The sequence below is a fragment of the Podarcis muralis genome, chromosome 9 (genome assembly GCF_964188315.1).
Source record: "Podarcis muralis chromosome 9, rPodMur119.hap1.1, whole genome shotgun sequence".
Classification (NCBI taxonomy): domain Eukaryota; kingdom Metazoa; phylum Chordata; class Lepidosauria; order Squamata; family Lacertidae; genus Podarcis; species Podarcis muralis.
The window spans coordinates 40,815,443-40,832,366 of record NC_135663.1 but is presented as its reverse complement, the minus strand read 5'-3'; the positions used below and the strand labels follow the sequence as shown (position 1 = coordinate 40,832,366).

The 16,924-nt window shown below is 40.4% G+C and overlaps 1 protein-coding gene across 8 annotated transcripts; it reads right to left on the bottom strand.

Moving 5' to 3' along the window:
* Positions 1-427: 427 nt before the first annotated feature.
* On the bottom strand, positions 428-14,857 carry RBM46 (RNA binding motif protein 46). Of its 8 annotated transcripts, XM_077934116.1 has the most exons (6): positions 14,609-14,854; positions 11,863-12,057; positions 10,888-11,355; positions 9,505-10,287; positions 5,356-5,415; positions 1,011-1,117 (listed from the first exon to the last, which is right to left on the bottom strand). In XM_077934116.1, exons 1-5 carry the CDS (start codon positions 14,625-14,627, stop codon positions 5,360-5,362), a joined length of 1,521 nt encoding a protein of 506 aa, XP_077790242.1. In that variant the 5' UTR covers positions 14,628-14,854; the 3' UTR covers positions 1,011-1,117; positions 5,356-5,359. The 8 variants fall into 8 exon arrangements, with proteins under 8 accessions (XP_028601021.2, XP_028601017.1, XP_028601020.1 ...); XM_028745188.2 differs by lacking the exon at positions 5,356-5,415 and having other exon boundaries at positions 428-1,117; positions 14,609-14,857; XM_028745184.2 differs by lacking the exon at positions 5,356-5,415 and having other exon boundaries at positions 428-1,117; positions 11,863-12,034; positions 14,609-14,855.
* Between the last annotated feature and the right edge of the window lie 2,067 nt (positions 14,858-16,924).

Genomic DNA, 16,924 nt, shown 5'->3' with positions numbered 1-16,924 from the left:
AAACTGGACCTTATTTGCAGTTTCATACGGTGGTTTGCAATATGTGCATTTTAATCAGATAACTTATTGGTTCAACACCACAGGGGGCAGAATCATGGTAATAAGCTGATTTGAAATTTACTGACAACTACTTTACGTATTAAAGACAAATCTCATTAGTATTTTATACAGCAAGAATTTAATGTCAAAATGTCTGCATTCAAGTATGGAATTAAACACATGATATAAACATTAAAAACATGACAACATGCAAATAGAACAGTACCTTTAACAAATAATGCTTAACAATGTAAACATTGGATAAATTAACACAAAATAATTTGTTTCATTAATAAAACAAATATTTATGATGCAACTAAAATGCAAAGGGATTTACAAGGACCACAATAGTATATAAGTAATTTGTGTGAAGTCAAATTTGGAGGCATTCACTTGGAGTTAAGTTTGTTTTTGTTTTTCTACAAAAATAAATCTCTCATATGTATCATTTCCTTCTTACATAATACTTTGCTTTTTAACTAAATAATGTTTCCCATCTCCAAGAGAAAAGAAAAGAAGTGTGATCCTTGGTAACAAGATTATAACCAACATTTGTAGGCACTTAAAATATGTTAATGCTACCATTCAGCAAAGTAATTACTTAAAAAAAATATTACTTGGATTCCCTTACCTACAATTAGACAAGGCATGAAATACTATGTCACGTTTGAAAGAATCCCACTCTTGCCAAACAAAAACACGTTTGAAACTTTATCTTCACACAAATTCAGTAAATTTATAAGCAATCTGTAAAATGGATAAAGTTAACTCACCAAAACTAATTGCGTGGACCCGATTAAAACTAAAACTACACTCTAGATTTAAAATAAAATAAAACGTATTCCATTTTCATCCAGCTTTTTCTCTTCTTTTTTTTTTCAAAAGAATGAGGCCTGATTGGAAATATACAGACGCTGTCCAACATGGTTGCTATTAGCAAGTGGAATTGTTGGTGACAAAGGGTAGCTTGGATAAGAATACGGTCTGGATGCATATGGTAACATGCTGGTTGTTCCAGAAGAGAGAGTAGCGCTAACTGGAGAAATGTTATTTACTGAACTTCGCCGGAAATTGTAGTCTGTAAAAAAACAATAATAATCTGAGTTAAGTTTGAATGTACAACAGAGGTTTAATTAAGCAACAAAAGTTAAGAAATAAAACAATGGTCACTGTTTTAGTTTTCTGCAAATCTAGACTATGCAAACAGGTATCGTTCGCCTTTTACCGAAGATTTCCATGCAACCTACACATTCCTCACTCAAAACCTTGATGCTCACCAACAGAACTGAAGACTACCTATACACATGGGCTACTTTGAGCCAAAGCTCTCTAAAACAAAGTATGACAGGGCCATACAGAGAGAGCGCTTGTCTTGCTTATACAAAATGAGCTATCAGGAGAAACAATGGCTACCTCCCTGGATGTCCCCAATGAAGACTTTGTGGTGCCATCTAGTAGCCTGGTACAGCATTACAACTTGTCCAGCGCATAACCCATGGCACGGTGGAGGTAAAAGAAATTTGATTGACTGTCACATGGAGACAGGAGCTTACATGCTTTGTCCTTCAGCTAAACAACTGTCTATACATTTCATTTCATGAAGATGGATGATACTGAACTGCAAATCTTGTTACACTAAGAGATGGCTCAGAAATTTTGTTCCTAGTAGCTACGAATACTGGGCACCTAGGGTCTAATTAAACATTATATGCAAATTCATATAAAGAAACCCTGCAAGCCTTTTAGAATAAAATCTTTAAGCTGTTTGTTGGGATTGGGTGGGCACATGGAGTGGAAAGGATTTAGCCCTCCCTCTGCCCTTCTCCACTCCCAATTATCAGCATCTTTCCTCCTGAAGGATCAGAAACTCATTCTGAAGATTAAACACACATGGAATCAGATTTGGAACAGAGATGCTTCCTTTCAAAAGAGTATTTTACTAGTAAGAAAGCCTTCAGTGCTTTATTCACATAGTTGCATATAATGTCTAATTAGCCCCTGCCTAACAGAAATTTCATTTCTAGATATCAGTTGCATCTTTAATTTTGCAGAAACAGAGTTATCATGCTGCCACACTGAAGTGTTTTAAATAATGGGTTTCCAAGAGTCCAACCTTAGCAAGTTTTAAATCTTTGCCTTTAAGACTCAATCTACAAGTTAGAAATATGTCAGTTTCAGAGAAAAATAAAGTGGCAGTACTTTTTATCACATCAATTAGCCAATATTTAACTACCATGCATCTTGGTATACACCTACATCTCTTAACAATTTAAGTATTATTGCTGCTGCGCAAATACATTAATAATAATTTGCAGAACTGCAACAAGCTTTTCAAAGGAAAACAGCTAAAAACACATCTATAAATAATTTCCCAGCATGTGCATCTTAAAATTCAATACTGTTTACAGTGGTGCCTCGCAAAACGAAAAGAATCCGTTCCGCGATTCTCTTCGTCTAGCGGTTTTTTCGTCTTGCGAAGCAACCCCATTAGCGGCTTAGCGCTATTAGCGGTTTAGCGGCTATTAAAGGCTTAGCGGCTGAGCTGCTAAAAGGCTATTAGCGGCTTAGCGGCTTAGAAAAAGGGGGGGAGCGGGGGGGAAAATGGCAAGACTCGCAAGACATTTTCGTCTTGCGAAGCAAGCCCATAGGGAATTTGTCTTGCGAAGCAACTCAAAAACGGAAAACCCTTTCGTCTAGCGGGTTTTCTGTCTTGCGAGGCATTCGTCTTGCGGGGCACCACTGTAGTAACAAATTAAATTTCTACTTTATGACTGACCAACAAAAATTCTTAATTTTCCCACTCAGTTATGCCTTCTAAGATAATACAAGCCAAAAAAAGCCACATTATTTTCTCAACACCGTAAAAGGAACAGGATGAAGCTACTCTTGGTTTTAGCCAACAGATTATATTCTAAAACAGTGTTTCCCAGCCTATGGGTTGCAACTCGCAATGCCTGTGCAAGTGGAGTTTATAAGTAAACCCCAAATAATAATTTTTTACTTTTAATCCTTAACTGAAATAATGAACACCTCTTACAACTTTTTGCTTCATTGGCATATTGGAATGCTATGTTGACAAAGAGAAAGGCTCAAGTCTTACATTTTAATGCTTGGAAACTGCTCCCTGGCAGATGATGGCAGATCAGGCCACAATGTGTGCATACACTGCCACTATTACTGTACTTGCTAAAATGGACTTTATCATGAATAGAATAAAAATATTTATAGTTCATTATAACTACACTATATATTTAAAGTAGTATTACGTACATCACTTTCACACTCATAAAAGGTAAAGGTAAAGGACCCCTGACAGTTAAGTCCAGTCGCAGACAACTCTGGGGTTGCAGCGCTCATCTCACTTTACAGGCTGAGGGAGCCCACGTTTGTCCACAGACAGTTTTTACGGGTCATGTAGCCAGCATGACTAAGCCACTTCTGGAAGCCAGAGCAGCACACGGAAACGCTGTTTACCTTCCCACCAGATTTATCTACTTGCACTTTTTTGGTGTGCTTTCAAACTGCTAGGTTGGCAGGAGCTGGGACCGAGCAACGGGAGCTCACCCCATCGCGGGGATTCAAACCACCAACCTTCTGATCGGCAAGCCCAAGAGGCTCAGTGGTTTAGACCACAGTGCAACCCACGTCCTTTCACACTCATGGCTTCCCCCAAAGTTCAGTTCCCCCCAAGAACTGTTGTTTGTTAAGAGTGCTGTGAGTTGTTAGGAAAACCCATTCCCCTGCACAGAACTACAATGCCCAGAGATCCCTGGGTTGTTAATCCACTTGGGGAATTGTAGCTCTATAGGGGAACAAGGATTTCTAACAATTCTCAGCACCCATAACAAACAGTTTCCTGGATTACATGGGGGAAGCCAAGTGATATAATACTGCTTTAAACATATAGTACAGATGGGGCCCTACACTGTTTATGTAACCATATGTTTATAGAATAATTTTTGTAGCTTTTGAAGCAATATCCTGCAATCCAGATGGTGGGTGTTCTGACATTCCCATAAACAAAACTGAGAATCACTTTGTAAGTACAGTCGTACCTTGGAAATCGAATGGAATCCGTACTATACTATAAATATTTCAACAAACTGCACATTAATTGGAGTGTTAAGTAAATTTGTCTTTGGGTGCCTCAAGTTGTTGGTTATAAAATAGGCAAACTTGCCATTAAAATGCACAAAGCTGATGGCTGTCAAAGACCTAAGATACAAAATTCACATGACAATGAAGCTATAGATCACCACAGCAAGGAAATGTGAACTTGTGGGCTGCTGTACCAAAAAGCTTGTGAACCACTGTACTAGATAACTTGGCAGAGTTACATATTGGTTCAAAATAAAAACAAGTACATAGCTGTATTATTAGGAAAATGTAAATGCTATACTATAGTTCTTAAAACCTACATGGACAATAACTTTGTTTTAAGTCTTTTAAAGTGCCATAAATATCATGGCTTGTTTTGCTATAGTAGACTAGCATATCTAGTCTCCTGAACTAGGCAGGATTTTTTAGGGGGGGGGAGGCATGGGGCATGGGGGGGTTAGAAATGATTTAATTTGCAGCCCTCCAGTTAAAGTAGAGTACACAGGTTCAGACCAACTTCATTCCTTGGACTTCATAAACCTTGCCATTTATTTTTCAACATATATTTTAAAGCTCAATGAACCAAAACACAGGCACTACGTCATCAACATTATTTATAGGCATACTAATAATATACTAGGTGCTAAACATGAATAATATGCATAAGCTTCTGCCATAATCTAGATAAAAATGTGAAATGAAAAGGGAAAGAATTTAGTGTGACAGTAAAATCAGCATTTGGGGGGTGAGACAAAAAAGAAGCAAAAGGAGTCACAATAAATAAAACTTTATGAATAGTAGAAGACATTTTAATATCAGTGGATGGTGTGGGGGGACAGAAAAAATAGTATTAAAACATCAATTAGTTTATATGCAATTTAAGGTCATAATTCTCAGAGAAAGGCTCATTTAAGTATGATTTTTGTCACACAGAAATTTCTTGTGCCAGAAAAAATATTGTATTTACATATTTTCATATTATTTCTGCCAATAGTTAAATATATACCCTGATCACTCTTTACAATGGAGGAGAATTTGTGACTTTTTACTATTGGGGATTAATTACTGAAGTTACATGCAACATTCAAATTAGAAGTGCAATAACCGAAGCACAAGTTATTTCTCTGCAAATGGCAATTTCATTCCGGGGGGAAATCCAAGCGTTTAACCAGGAGTGAATTTGGCCCATTTTTTTTCCCCTTCAATCAAGTTACTTACCTGCTTACTTTCTCCAAATTTTCCTACACAGGTCCAGACTGGGGATGTTATGTACCCTTTCTGCAAGCAGTGGAGACAGAATGTAACAATCTTCAAGGTGATGTTAACCCTAACAAAAGTGTATGGAATTCTGGAACTTAATTAACTGGACTATGCATTTTCAGTTTGTTATGTACGTGTAACTTTTTAGTACTCAACTCACTTTAGGGCACTGATCTTCCGCACACTGAAGTTATGATTAACAACCCCCAATCCTCCTGTACTAGCACACACCTTAAGAAAAAGGGCACCAAGTCCTTCATCAAAAACCGCCGCAAAATTCATTATGCAGTACAATGTTGTGTTGGCATTGCAAAATACACCTTCACAAATATGCCAGCTAAGAACGCAAGAATAGTATGCTGTTGCAGTGCTGATCTCAAGGCATAAGTTCCAGAAGTACTGAGCTCTTCATTTCAAACTAAAAGCAATCTAGAGGTTTCCTTAGTACGTTGAAGTCACAGGGTATAGATTTGTATAACATATACTAAAATAACAAGATCTAAATTGCCGATTATGAACTTGATCAGACTCCCATTGGTTTTAGTAAAGGACATAGTTGCCAAACAAACAAAAAATCCCTTTTATACAAGGAAACCTATCTGTTACTTTGTATTTATTTTCAGGTACATTGGCACAGGAAAAATGTTTACTATTTCTCTCTCCTATAAACTTTCACATGTCCACTGAGGCAGTATAACCCATGATCTTCTTACATTTTAATACAGATAATTTAAAGTTGGTTTTCATATCTTCCAATAACTGACAATTCTTTGATAGCTCCCTTCTCAGCATCTGATAATAACATTTTAAATTGTGTTTCCAAACATTAACATTTTTCAGTAATCTAATGTTATTAGTACTTAACTGCAAAAGCTGAATGGTAAGTACAACTTTATACTGTTTGAAAAATCTCTCAACCTCTAGCTATGTTAGATTTGTTGTTGTTATCCTGTTGTGTGAAGTGGAAGGCTGGTTCCTTTCTCTAATAAACAATCAGCAATGTAAAGGCCCCGGGGAGGGAGGGAACATAGTATGTTTTTTAAAGGCCCCTTTTCCCCTCAAAGCTTTTTTTCTGAAAAATTGGAAAAATCTGGATGATGAAATATTTTCTTTAAAATGATGAACAAAATGTTTAAGACAAAGTGGAAAATGGAAGGAAAATGAAATGTTTACTGTAAACTGACACAAGTTTAGTCACAGATTTCAATACAGTTTGCATTTGATTCACACTTCCCAAACCAATACAAGAACCAAAACAACCTCAAAAATTCTTCTAATTTTTCAATTCAGTTTTCTAGCCAAGTAATGTGTAAATAAATGCATGTACTGGAGTAAAGTATGCATAAAAATGCATATATTAGTGGAAACAATGTACAATGCATACTATTAGGGGAAACTGTTCTGCCAAATGTGTATATCAGGCATCCCCAAACTCAGCCCTCCAGCTGTTTTGGGACTACAACTATCAACCACAGCAAACAGGACCAGTGGCCAGGGATGATGGGAACTGTAGTTCCAAAACAGCTGGAGGGCCAAGTCTGGTGTATATTATGCAACACTGCATACAAATCTGAGTATATTATGAAAAATACACACTAAATTCTGATGAATTTTCATGTGGATTGTTATTTTAATTGCAAACTGATGTGGAAATGTGGAATACTGAAAATGAGAAACTTGGAAGAACCCATAATTGACTGATTGACCCATCCTTACTGAAGATCATTCAAGTCTCACATATAACTATGACTTATATGTGAATATGAAAAGTAATAAAGAGTAGTGATGAAAATAGAGGTACAATTTAGTTCAAATCTAACCTCAGTCATGAGCTGACTAGGTAGCCTTAACCAAGACCCTCTCTCCCTCTCTGAGTCCCCACATATCTCCAAAAATGGAGGAAAATAATGACTTGCCTTGCAAGCCTTGCAAATATCTAGTTGTAGATATTACAACTAGATAATGCACATGAAGCAATTTGAATAATTGGCAGTGCTATACAAACACTAATGTATTATTATGCCTTTAGTCTTACTTTACCTATTTCCTCTTTTTTATTATTAAAGATTTTCTTGTTTTACAGTAGTAAGTGTAATGTCTCTCATATTTCTTCCATGTAACATTTTTACAAATCCGTTTCATTTGTTGAGACATTACAGGGAAGAGAGAGAGAGAGAGAGAGAGAGAGAGAGAGAGAGAGAGAGAGAGAGAGAGAAGGGGTGGAGGGAGGGAAGATGGGTGGGGGTGGGGTCGGGTGGAGATGTTTCTGTTATGCTTAATGTATGTAGGGTTTGGTGTCAGCGTTTCTTGTGCTGTTCACTTGTGTTCCTTTGGTGGTGAGAGAGGTTGGGGTTGGCCTAGGGTGTGGTTGTTTGTTTGTGATTGGCTGTGGTGATCTTTGTTTTTGTGTGTGAGTGGGGTGGGTGGGTGTTTTGGATCAGGTTAGCCATATTGATTTGACCTATTTCCTCTTGAGGGCTTCAGGTACAATTCTGGATTTTGGATAGCAGCAAAATATTATCAATGGGGCATATCAAATAGGATGTTTTCAAGAAACAGATCATCTGTAAAGTTTTCAATTTTAGATTGAGAAAAGGTAGTGGGAGTGTTTATTATGGCTACTGTGCTGAAAATTCTCAAATACCAGCTTTTATATTGATAAAAGTTAACCTGAACTTTGAGTTGGCAGGAAGTAGACAATGCAATAGAGATTAGGCATATAATCCTGATAGGGATTCTGAAGATTATATTATAGTAACCCCTGTAATACAAGAGTAGAAAATATCCAACAGAATGTGTAGCCTGAGCACTAAGAATTAGGATATTCACTTTCTTAGAACTGCTGTTTATGAGAAGTCGGCAGGGAGAGCAGTACCAAACCTCACCAGCCAGACCATATTGTACAGTACAATACTTCAGTCATGTAAAAGTCACACCAGGCAAGTCAATTGGGAGGCTACTGCTATGCAAGACTGGACCCAAGAATAATACAAAAGGAATGGGTTTGGAGGAAAAGGTAACTCAGAGCAGTAATAAGTACGGTACTCAAGAAACAAGTAAGGTAGAACTAAGTATAATCAACTGAAAAAAATCCAAACTGGCAGCTGACTTTGCCTGAGACTTCCCTCAGATTATAAATGTTGTACAGGCATCCTCGCACTTACATACAATCAACTCATGCAAAACTGCATATACACACAGTGCTGGGCAATAATAATTTAATTCATAACCCACCCGACATGTCTTCTGATTTGTAACATTAATCATAGCACTTTCTCCTGCAGATGTGACCTCAATCATGCTTTATCTTTTCCTGGTTGAGTTTTCACAAACCCTTTACTTTACAACCTCTAAGGCCTTATCAACTATAAATTAGTCCTTTTCACAAAGGAAGTGGGTAGCTTTTGCAAACAGTGACTATTTGCTTATAAAAAGAGCTTAGAAAAGGTGAAGAGGTTTGGGAAAATATTTTACCACTCATAGCTTAAAAAACCAGAAGTGGGAAACTTTTTCAAGTGCAAGAGCTGTATCGCCTTCTGAGGGCCACATGCTGGTGCTTGACAAACACATCTCTAAGGACAGTAAATGCCTCCCAAAGCCCTGAGAAAAGTTAACGCACATGTGTAACTCCATCCTCAAAACAACTTTACTGTATCATTTTTTTTCTGCAATCCCCCCCAACGCAAGTATGTGATTGAAATGAAAATTAACTGCCACTGCCTTTTCAATAAAACTAGAAGCCTCAATCTTAAAGGCAAAGATCCCAGATGAACATGGTCCAAAACAACAAAGAAAGTCAGATTTACACTGAAGATTAAATGTATTCTTGTTCTCTAGCATGCTGCTGCTTGACAGTTAAAAAGATGAAACTGAGTATCTGACAGGTGAATTCTGAGGCAAAAAGTACAAAGTCTCTACATCCCTTGGTGTATGTAAAAGATTCTAAAGTATCTCTGGAGTATAAAATGCAGGCTTTTCCATAGAGCTTGATTACTAATCACCAGGGGCTACTATGAAGTCTTATTTGCTTTAGATTAATTATTCATTCTGCTAAAATAATGAACACCAAGAACCACCACAACACTAATAAAAGTTTTAAGAACTTACCCAAGTGTAGCAGTGCAAACTGTGCTGCTAATTCTTTTGCATCTTCTACTGTTGTGCAGAGTTTGTCTGGCATAAAATAACTTTGGGATCCATTTGCAACAGTAGGAATAACAATCTTGTACACTAGTAGAACCTTTCCATCTTGACTTGTAGTTGAATACAAGTAATATTCTGGAGGAGCCCAGTTATTTTTGTTGCAGTAATAATCTAACTGCATTGCTGCAGAACTAAAATGACTAGATTTTAATGAGTACATGCTAATTGGAGTAAGCTTTGTTCCAGGAAAAAATGGGTAAGTACACCTTTCAATTTCAGGAGGACTTGGACTGTGCTGTCCATTAAGTCGAATTGGGAGACTGGCTGGCTTCGGTAGAGATTTTTGGTGACCATCTTCTTTGTTTGCAAAGACAAGGAGGTTTTCAGAACTGGGACTAATTTGTCCATTCAGATGTTGTCTCCAGGTACTCTCTTTGTTTACTGGCTTGGCCAGTGTTACCTCAATGCTAGCTCCATCAATGCATTTCCCATTCATTACTGACATAGCAGCAACTGCATCATCTCGGTTGAAAAAATGAACAAAAGCATAATCTCGAAGTTTCTTTACACGCTCAACAGCTCCTGGTTTAAATTTGTTAAATTCAGCCTTAATTGTTTCTTCCGTAGTCGAGATCATCAAGTTTCTAACATATAATACTTTGACTCTCTGCATGGTTTCTTCATCAACCTCTTTTTCTGGGTCTGCCCAATCAACCTGAATAGTATGGCCCCACAACTGGAATGTTCCTATGAAAGAAAAATGAAATGAAAATGCATCAATTTTTAACATTTTCCATAGTTACCTAAGAATGTTCATCTACTTCTCCCTTCACCCCACAACCCCCAAAAGCCTTTCCAAATGGTTGGTGGCTGTCATAAGCAATGTGGGATAGGGCATTGTGGTTGATTTGCAGGGAACCAAATCAGAAGAGAGCCAAAAATCAACTCTCAGCTACACAGGAAAAACACAAATTTGCTTTATGTAAGAAGGCTCATTGTCATTTCCTCATTTCTCACTTCAGTATGTTAGGGCTGAACTAGCTGTGATGGCAGATCAGTATAATAAAAACCCAAATTGACTCTATCAGGTATGAAATGGTGGTTCAATTTTAAGAACAAGTGTGTGGGAGAAAAGGACTTGAACACAGGCTTCAAGGTAAACTGTAGCCGAGGGATAATTTAGCATTCCTCACCTATGTGCTGCCCATTTTGTTCTTAATCAGATTCACCACTCCCTGCTTTCTACATGGCTAGGGAACAAGAACCTGCCACTATCTCATCAAGGTTAGCTCTTAGTGAAGTCCATTTCTAGGAATGAAGTGCTTTATATGAAAAACAAAGATTTACCAGGAATCAATTTTCTTCGTGCCATAGCTGCAGCTCTGTGGGATTCATATTCTACGAATGCAAAACCACGATTCTTTGTCTTGTCAGTTGCACTTGGATAAACAATAACATCTACTACACCTTCTGTAACTTTTTTCATTTCATCTAAGATCTCCTCTTTCTTCTTTTCTTTGGGGATAGCTCCAATAAATAGTCTGCAGTTATCCAAACTTACACAAACACCAATAAATTTTCCAGGACGGATCTCATAATTATTAAGGATCCTAATGGCAAGCTGAGCTTCTTCTTTGGTTGTATACATTACAAATGCATATCCACGATTCTCACCACTAAATTCCATCATCAGTCTAAATTCATAGATCTTCCCAGCTCTTTCAAAAACAGGAACTAGTTCATCTTCATACATATCACGGGGAATTTTCCCTACAAAAACTTCACAGCCTCGAGGTGGTGGTGGACCTTCCCAACCTTAAAAAAATTGTTCAGCACATTATTACAAATGCTATGAGACAAGATACATTGCCAATAAGAACTTTAACATACACATCTTAACACATTAGGAAATTTCTAATTTGTTGTTTCCTGTATGATAAATAGATGGGGTAAAATATCTGTTTTATTAATGGAGTTTGAAAATAGTTTAATAGCTCTATTCCCCTACCCCACCCTGCTAGTTAGTGATTTCAACTGAATTTACTGCAAAATATGGTCAGAATTATAGCCTAGTCTAACAAGCAGGAATAAACCAACTTGAATCCAGTTACTTTATCTTAAGATGGGATAGGTCAAATTATAGAAAGTGTAGTTTCCTGTAACATTAAGCACAAAAAGGATCTGCGCTCTTTGGAAAAACTAACTACAGAGTTCTCAGTCAATGTTAAATTGACCTACATTACACGTATTAATTCAAATTCTGTTCCCTGACTCCCACTCCAAAGCTTAACATTCTCAAAATACACAGGTTTGCTTTCTTACCTGGTGGAGGTCCACCAAATTTTCGTTGTCCATTTTCTTGAACCATGTTGTAGCCAGTCTTTTCCATAAGAGCCAATAAGGCAGCCTCATTCTGAGTACCAGTTCTGACTTTACTGCACCCATTCGTTACATCTGTGTGTTCTTCATTCATTGCTGTAACGTCTTCTGCAAACTGATAGAATGTGCATAGTGTTGCTTAAACAGAAAGCACAATTTCTTATTTCATGTTAAGATCTTATTATTGAAAAACCTTTATTGAAAAGCAGTTACATGTTTAAGTAGCCTGATATATTTCAAAGAAAATTCATGATATATCTATATATGCTTGCTAATTTCCAGGATCATGTTTTAAGTTACGTATCAATTTTTAATGTAGATTTTAATACATGCTGTATGGTTTTATTATGCAGTCTATTCCTGAACCCCAAAACACTGTATGAATATAATATAAACTAGCAAAGTGAAACAAAATGTTTAAAGTGTTTACAGTGTTTTAGCTTTATTAGTGCATAAGCAGAATTACTTTAAATAAATGTGCATGTGCAATAAACTGCCAGCTTCTGAAAATGCTTTTATAAACTGCTAAATGGACTCAGTAATTCTTGTTTATTTCAAACGTGATCCTCCCTCTTTCATCTAGAAATTATTTCAATTTCTGTTGTTAATGCAAATAACCATATTTTCTGGTAAGACAAAGTGTTGGGTTAAGTAGTCCCCTTCCCTTCTCATGTGGCAAGGAGTACTTGGTGAGCTTACTTTTTATTTCAAAAGATCTCTGCTCAAACTAACCAGCTTTGAAGTTGGCTTGTTTGCAACTAACCTTTTTGTTGTTGTTGTTATAAGCCAGGATTCCCAGTGCATACATATTGCTGAGTATAGATTCTCTGAAATTGTAGAGTTAGAAGGTACCCTGAAGTCACCTAGCCCAACCCCCTACAATGTAGGAATCTCTACTAAAGCATCCATGACAGATGGTCATCTGACCTGTGCCAAAAACCTCTAATGAAGGAGAGTCCACCACCTCCCAAGAAAGTCTGTTCCATATTAAAACAAGAGATTTAATATGCAGGTTTTCAACAAGGATCCAATTTAGAATGTTTGACTTACATTTATTATACATAATATCGCTCAATTCTGCATGCTATATAAAAACCTTTCCCCCCAAAGCAAGTCAATTAATGTCTCTTATTAGGAAGGGGGGAAATGCACATTGCAATTAAAAAATATATATTCAAACTGATTCAAATGTTTACTTGAAAATTGTTTTTGTTGAAATACCTGTAAATATTGTAAAACATGACAACTCAGTAGCATGCACTTTCCTTACTCTGTTTGAAGGAATACCGTAATTACGGCACTGAACTGAACAATTCATTTTATTAAACAGTGTATTTTATTGGTGCTCTCAGAGATCCAAACCTCATAGCCTTCCTAGAGATACTGGTGAGCCCCTTGTGCCAAGCACAGAAAATGGAGCATTTCCACGAGAAATATGCTGCACTAGAAATTTTTCTACCCCCCCCCCACCCCCATTTGCCGAATTTTAACAAAGAACGTACTATCAAAGATTTCTAGACTCCTGGTGCACACATTCACAATTTTAGTAGTGCTTCTAACATGGGCATGGGGGGGGTGTCAGGTCCTCAGTTACATTTATTTATTTATTTACTTACTTACTTACTTACTTACTTACTTACTTACTTACTTACTTACTTACTTACTTACTTACTTGATAGGGGAGGAGCGCTAACCCCATGGCTTCTAATATGAAACTCAAGACCACCTTTTGACTTTTCTATAGAGACGGCGTTTGTTTTCTTTTACTAGGAGGGCGCCCAAAGCCTCCTCTTTTGAACACAGTATTTTCAAGATTTGGGTGTGGTGGTTTCTCGGAGAGCCTCCACCGCTACCCAGGTCCCTGATGCTCCCGCGAACAGGAGCTAATGCTGGCATCAACCCCAACAGAAACTCAAAAACCAGGCATTTCTGGGGCAAGATCCTAAGGCGGCCCACGTGCCGCTGATATGGCCAAATCGAGACTTCTGGGCTGCGTAAGTCTAAGTCGGCCAACGTGGAGCGGCAAAACTTCCGGGAAGTTTGGACCTCAGGCTTTCGGCCTACCGGCCGGCTCCCCCTACCCCGCTTCCCAATACCTTATGGGCAGGGGGACCAATCTTAACCAAGAACAGGGGTGCAAAGGATCAGACGCAGGGCCTACAGGCCGCATCCGCGGGAGAGAGTACGGCAAGGCCGGCTCGCCTGCCGTTCCCGTTTCTACGCCGCCTTTCCATTTTCTCCTCGGCTCTTTCTCGGGGTGGTTTGCTTTAAACCCCGGGGTTCCCTCGGTTCTGTTTCCGGAAAGGCGAGAAAATGGAGAAAGGCCGTTTCTACGGCCTGCTTTCGAAACTGTTCGAATTGAGCCCGTCGCTTCGCCCAGCTCGTGTGAATGTCTCCGCTGGCCCTCGCCCTTCCCGCCCTTCCGTGGGCCCTTTCCCCAAGCCCTCACGAACGACCGCTTGCCCTTCCCTTGAGAAACCGTGACGGGGAGTGAGGAGGCAAAAGGGAAAGGAGCTCAGCGCCGACGGCGGCAGGGCAGGAATTGCTTGAACCCCCTCACATTACCACCTGCCAACCTTGTCGCCCAGGCAGGTTCCTACCGCCTAGGACGGAGGTGGGTGGGGGGATATAAGGCTTCCTTCTCTTGTACAGAGGGGGGAGAACACGAAGCCGCGCCACGCCTTCTCACCCGTGTGGCACACGCGCATCTGCCGCACTCGGCCGTCTGAGTTTGCGCCGGCTGCTTTTTTCGCGTGACGCCTCACAAAGATTGACGGCGGCCGCCTGCCAATGGGAGCCCTTGAACCCCGGCGGAGCGGCACGAGGACAGGTGGGAGGGGTCGCTTTCTTTAAACAGGTGCGTCGCGCGCGGTTTCCCGCAGGAGGGGAGACGGTTGTAAATCCCAACGGACGCGCCTCCCCCGTCTAATAATTCTCGTCGATGGCCAGAAGCAGCCAATGGGAAGGGAGCTGCCAGCTCATAGGCTGACTAAGGCAGTGTTTCCCAACCTTTTTTGGGCAAAGGCACACTTGTTTCATGAAAAAAATCTCGAGGCACACCACCATGCCAGATGGGGAAAGGTCACTTTTTACTTATGTAAAAAAAAATAAAAAAATAGTAACAGCATAGAAGGTAATGGTTATCTCTTTGATGTCTGATGGGAGGGCATTCCACAGGGCGGGCGCCACTACCGAGAAGGCCCTCTGCCTGGTTCCCTGTAACCTCACTTTTCACAGTGAGGGAATTGCCAGAAGGCCCTTGGCACTGGATCTCAGTGTCTGGGCTGAACGATGGTGGCGGAGACGCTACTTCAGGTATACTGGACCGAAACCGCTTAGGGCTTTAAAGGTCAGCACCAACACTTTGAATTGTGCTCGGAAAGGTACTGGGAGCCAATGTAGGTCTTTCAAGACTGTCGTTACGTGGTCTCGGCGGCAGGTAGCAGCGCTCACAGCTTACGGACTGCACCGTGTAACAGGTGTCTGGCCCAGCAGCCTAAGGCGGACAAGCCACTGAAACAGGCATTCAGAATCCATTCATTTCATAAAACCTGCAGGGCTCAATCTCTGTGTTTGTGTATGTGTGTGTTTCTGTTTTGCCCAAGGGTCTGGGGTTGGGAGAGAGCTCTTTAGCATGATGCTTTTAAAACAATTAAATTATCAACAAACAAACCTGATGATACGAATAGCAACGTCAGGTGCTACGGGGGGGGGGGGGGAGAAGGGGGCCTACTTGGAAGTAAATACTGCGTCCAGGCGCAATTAGCGCTGATTTAAGGTGCACCAAGACTGCCTAAAAACCTCACCAAAGATATGCAACAAAGCGCTTCGTTGCAGAGGGGAGAGTTTGTGCACCGTGGAGGCTGGAGGGCTTCTATTCTACATGCGGGGGTTGGGGGGGCGAGGAAAATGTGCTCCGTGGGGGGGCGGGGAAGGCAAGAAAAGGAGCTGAGCTCTAACTATAGGCTCCCACGCTTGAGCAGGCCCGACTCGGTGGGGCGGACCACCCTCTCTCCTGGAGGAGGAGGAGGAAGAGGAGGAGGAGATTCCCATCCACGGCGTCGCCTCCCGCGCTCCTGAACGGGAAATCTCTGCAGCCCAAGACTCTCCGCGAGGCAGCTCCTCCCTTCCTGCCTTGAGCCGCCGCCAGCCGCGCCCCCCTCCCCAGTTATCTGCTGCCTGCCAAGCCCCGCCCCTCTTCATTGTCCTCCCCTTCTGTTTATTCCCCTTCCTCCATCCCTCGCTTTTTTTCCTCTCTTTCCTTTTTTAAAAAAAATATTTTCTCTTCCCCTTCTTTTTTTTCACCCTTTCTTTTTTCTCTTTCTCCCCCCCCTCCCCGCCCTCCTGGGTTAAAGGATTTGAGCAATGGGTCTGGAGGTGGAGCTCGTCGGAGGATTAGCCCGACTCGCCTGCCTCCCTCCCACGGCACACTAGGCAACGTCCGGCGGCACACTAGTGTGCCGCGGAACACCGGTTGGGAAACACTGGACTAAGGCACGTTTACTCGCAAGTAGGTTCCATGAGGGGGGGGGGGCTTACTCCCAAGTAAGTGTGAACAGGGTTGAAAGGAAACGGGAAATATGCAACATAGCTACACACACTGGCCTGGTTCCCACAACACGGTAAGCCCAACTGTGGCTGATAGAGGAATAGGGAACCTTTGGTGCTCTGTATGCAATTGGGGTTTTTTGTGATACAAAACAAATAAGCAAGGAAAGGTACATACATATAGGACTCTGACTCCCATCACCCAGTATGACCAATGGCCAGGGATGATGGGAAATGTAGTTTCAAAGGCCAAATGTTCCCTCACTCTGGCTTACATTGCCACTTTTTTGCTCCCACACCACTTGGCTAAACCCAGATTTGGCTGGTGGTTAAACTCTCTCCTCACTAACTGTGAACTGCAGTCAAGGTGGCACCAGGCTACCGTTTGGCCTCCAGGCATTCCTATGATCCACGAAGCAATTCAAAAACAGGCATTTTACAGCTTAGCATTATTCCC

Bases quoted from the DNA above. Each gene is read 5' to 3' on its own strand.
- RBM46 (XM_028745188.2), bottom strand. The intron at 10,288-10,887 runs GTAAATCTTTGT...TTTCTTTCATAG, and splicing joins ACGAAGAAAATTGATTCCTG to GAACATTCCAGTTGTGGGGC. The intron at 1,118-9,504 runs GTAAGTTCTTAA...GTTTTTTTACAG, and splicing joins GTTTGCACTGCTACACTTGG to ACTACAATTTCCGGCGAAGT.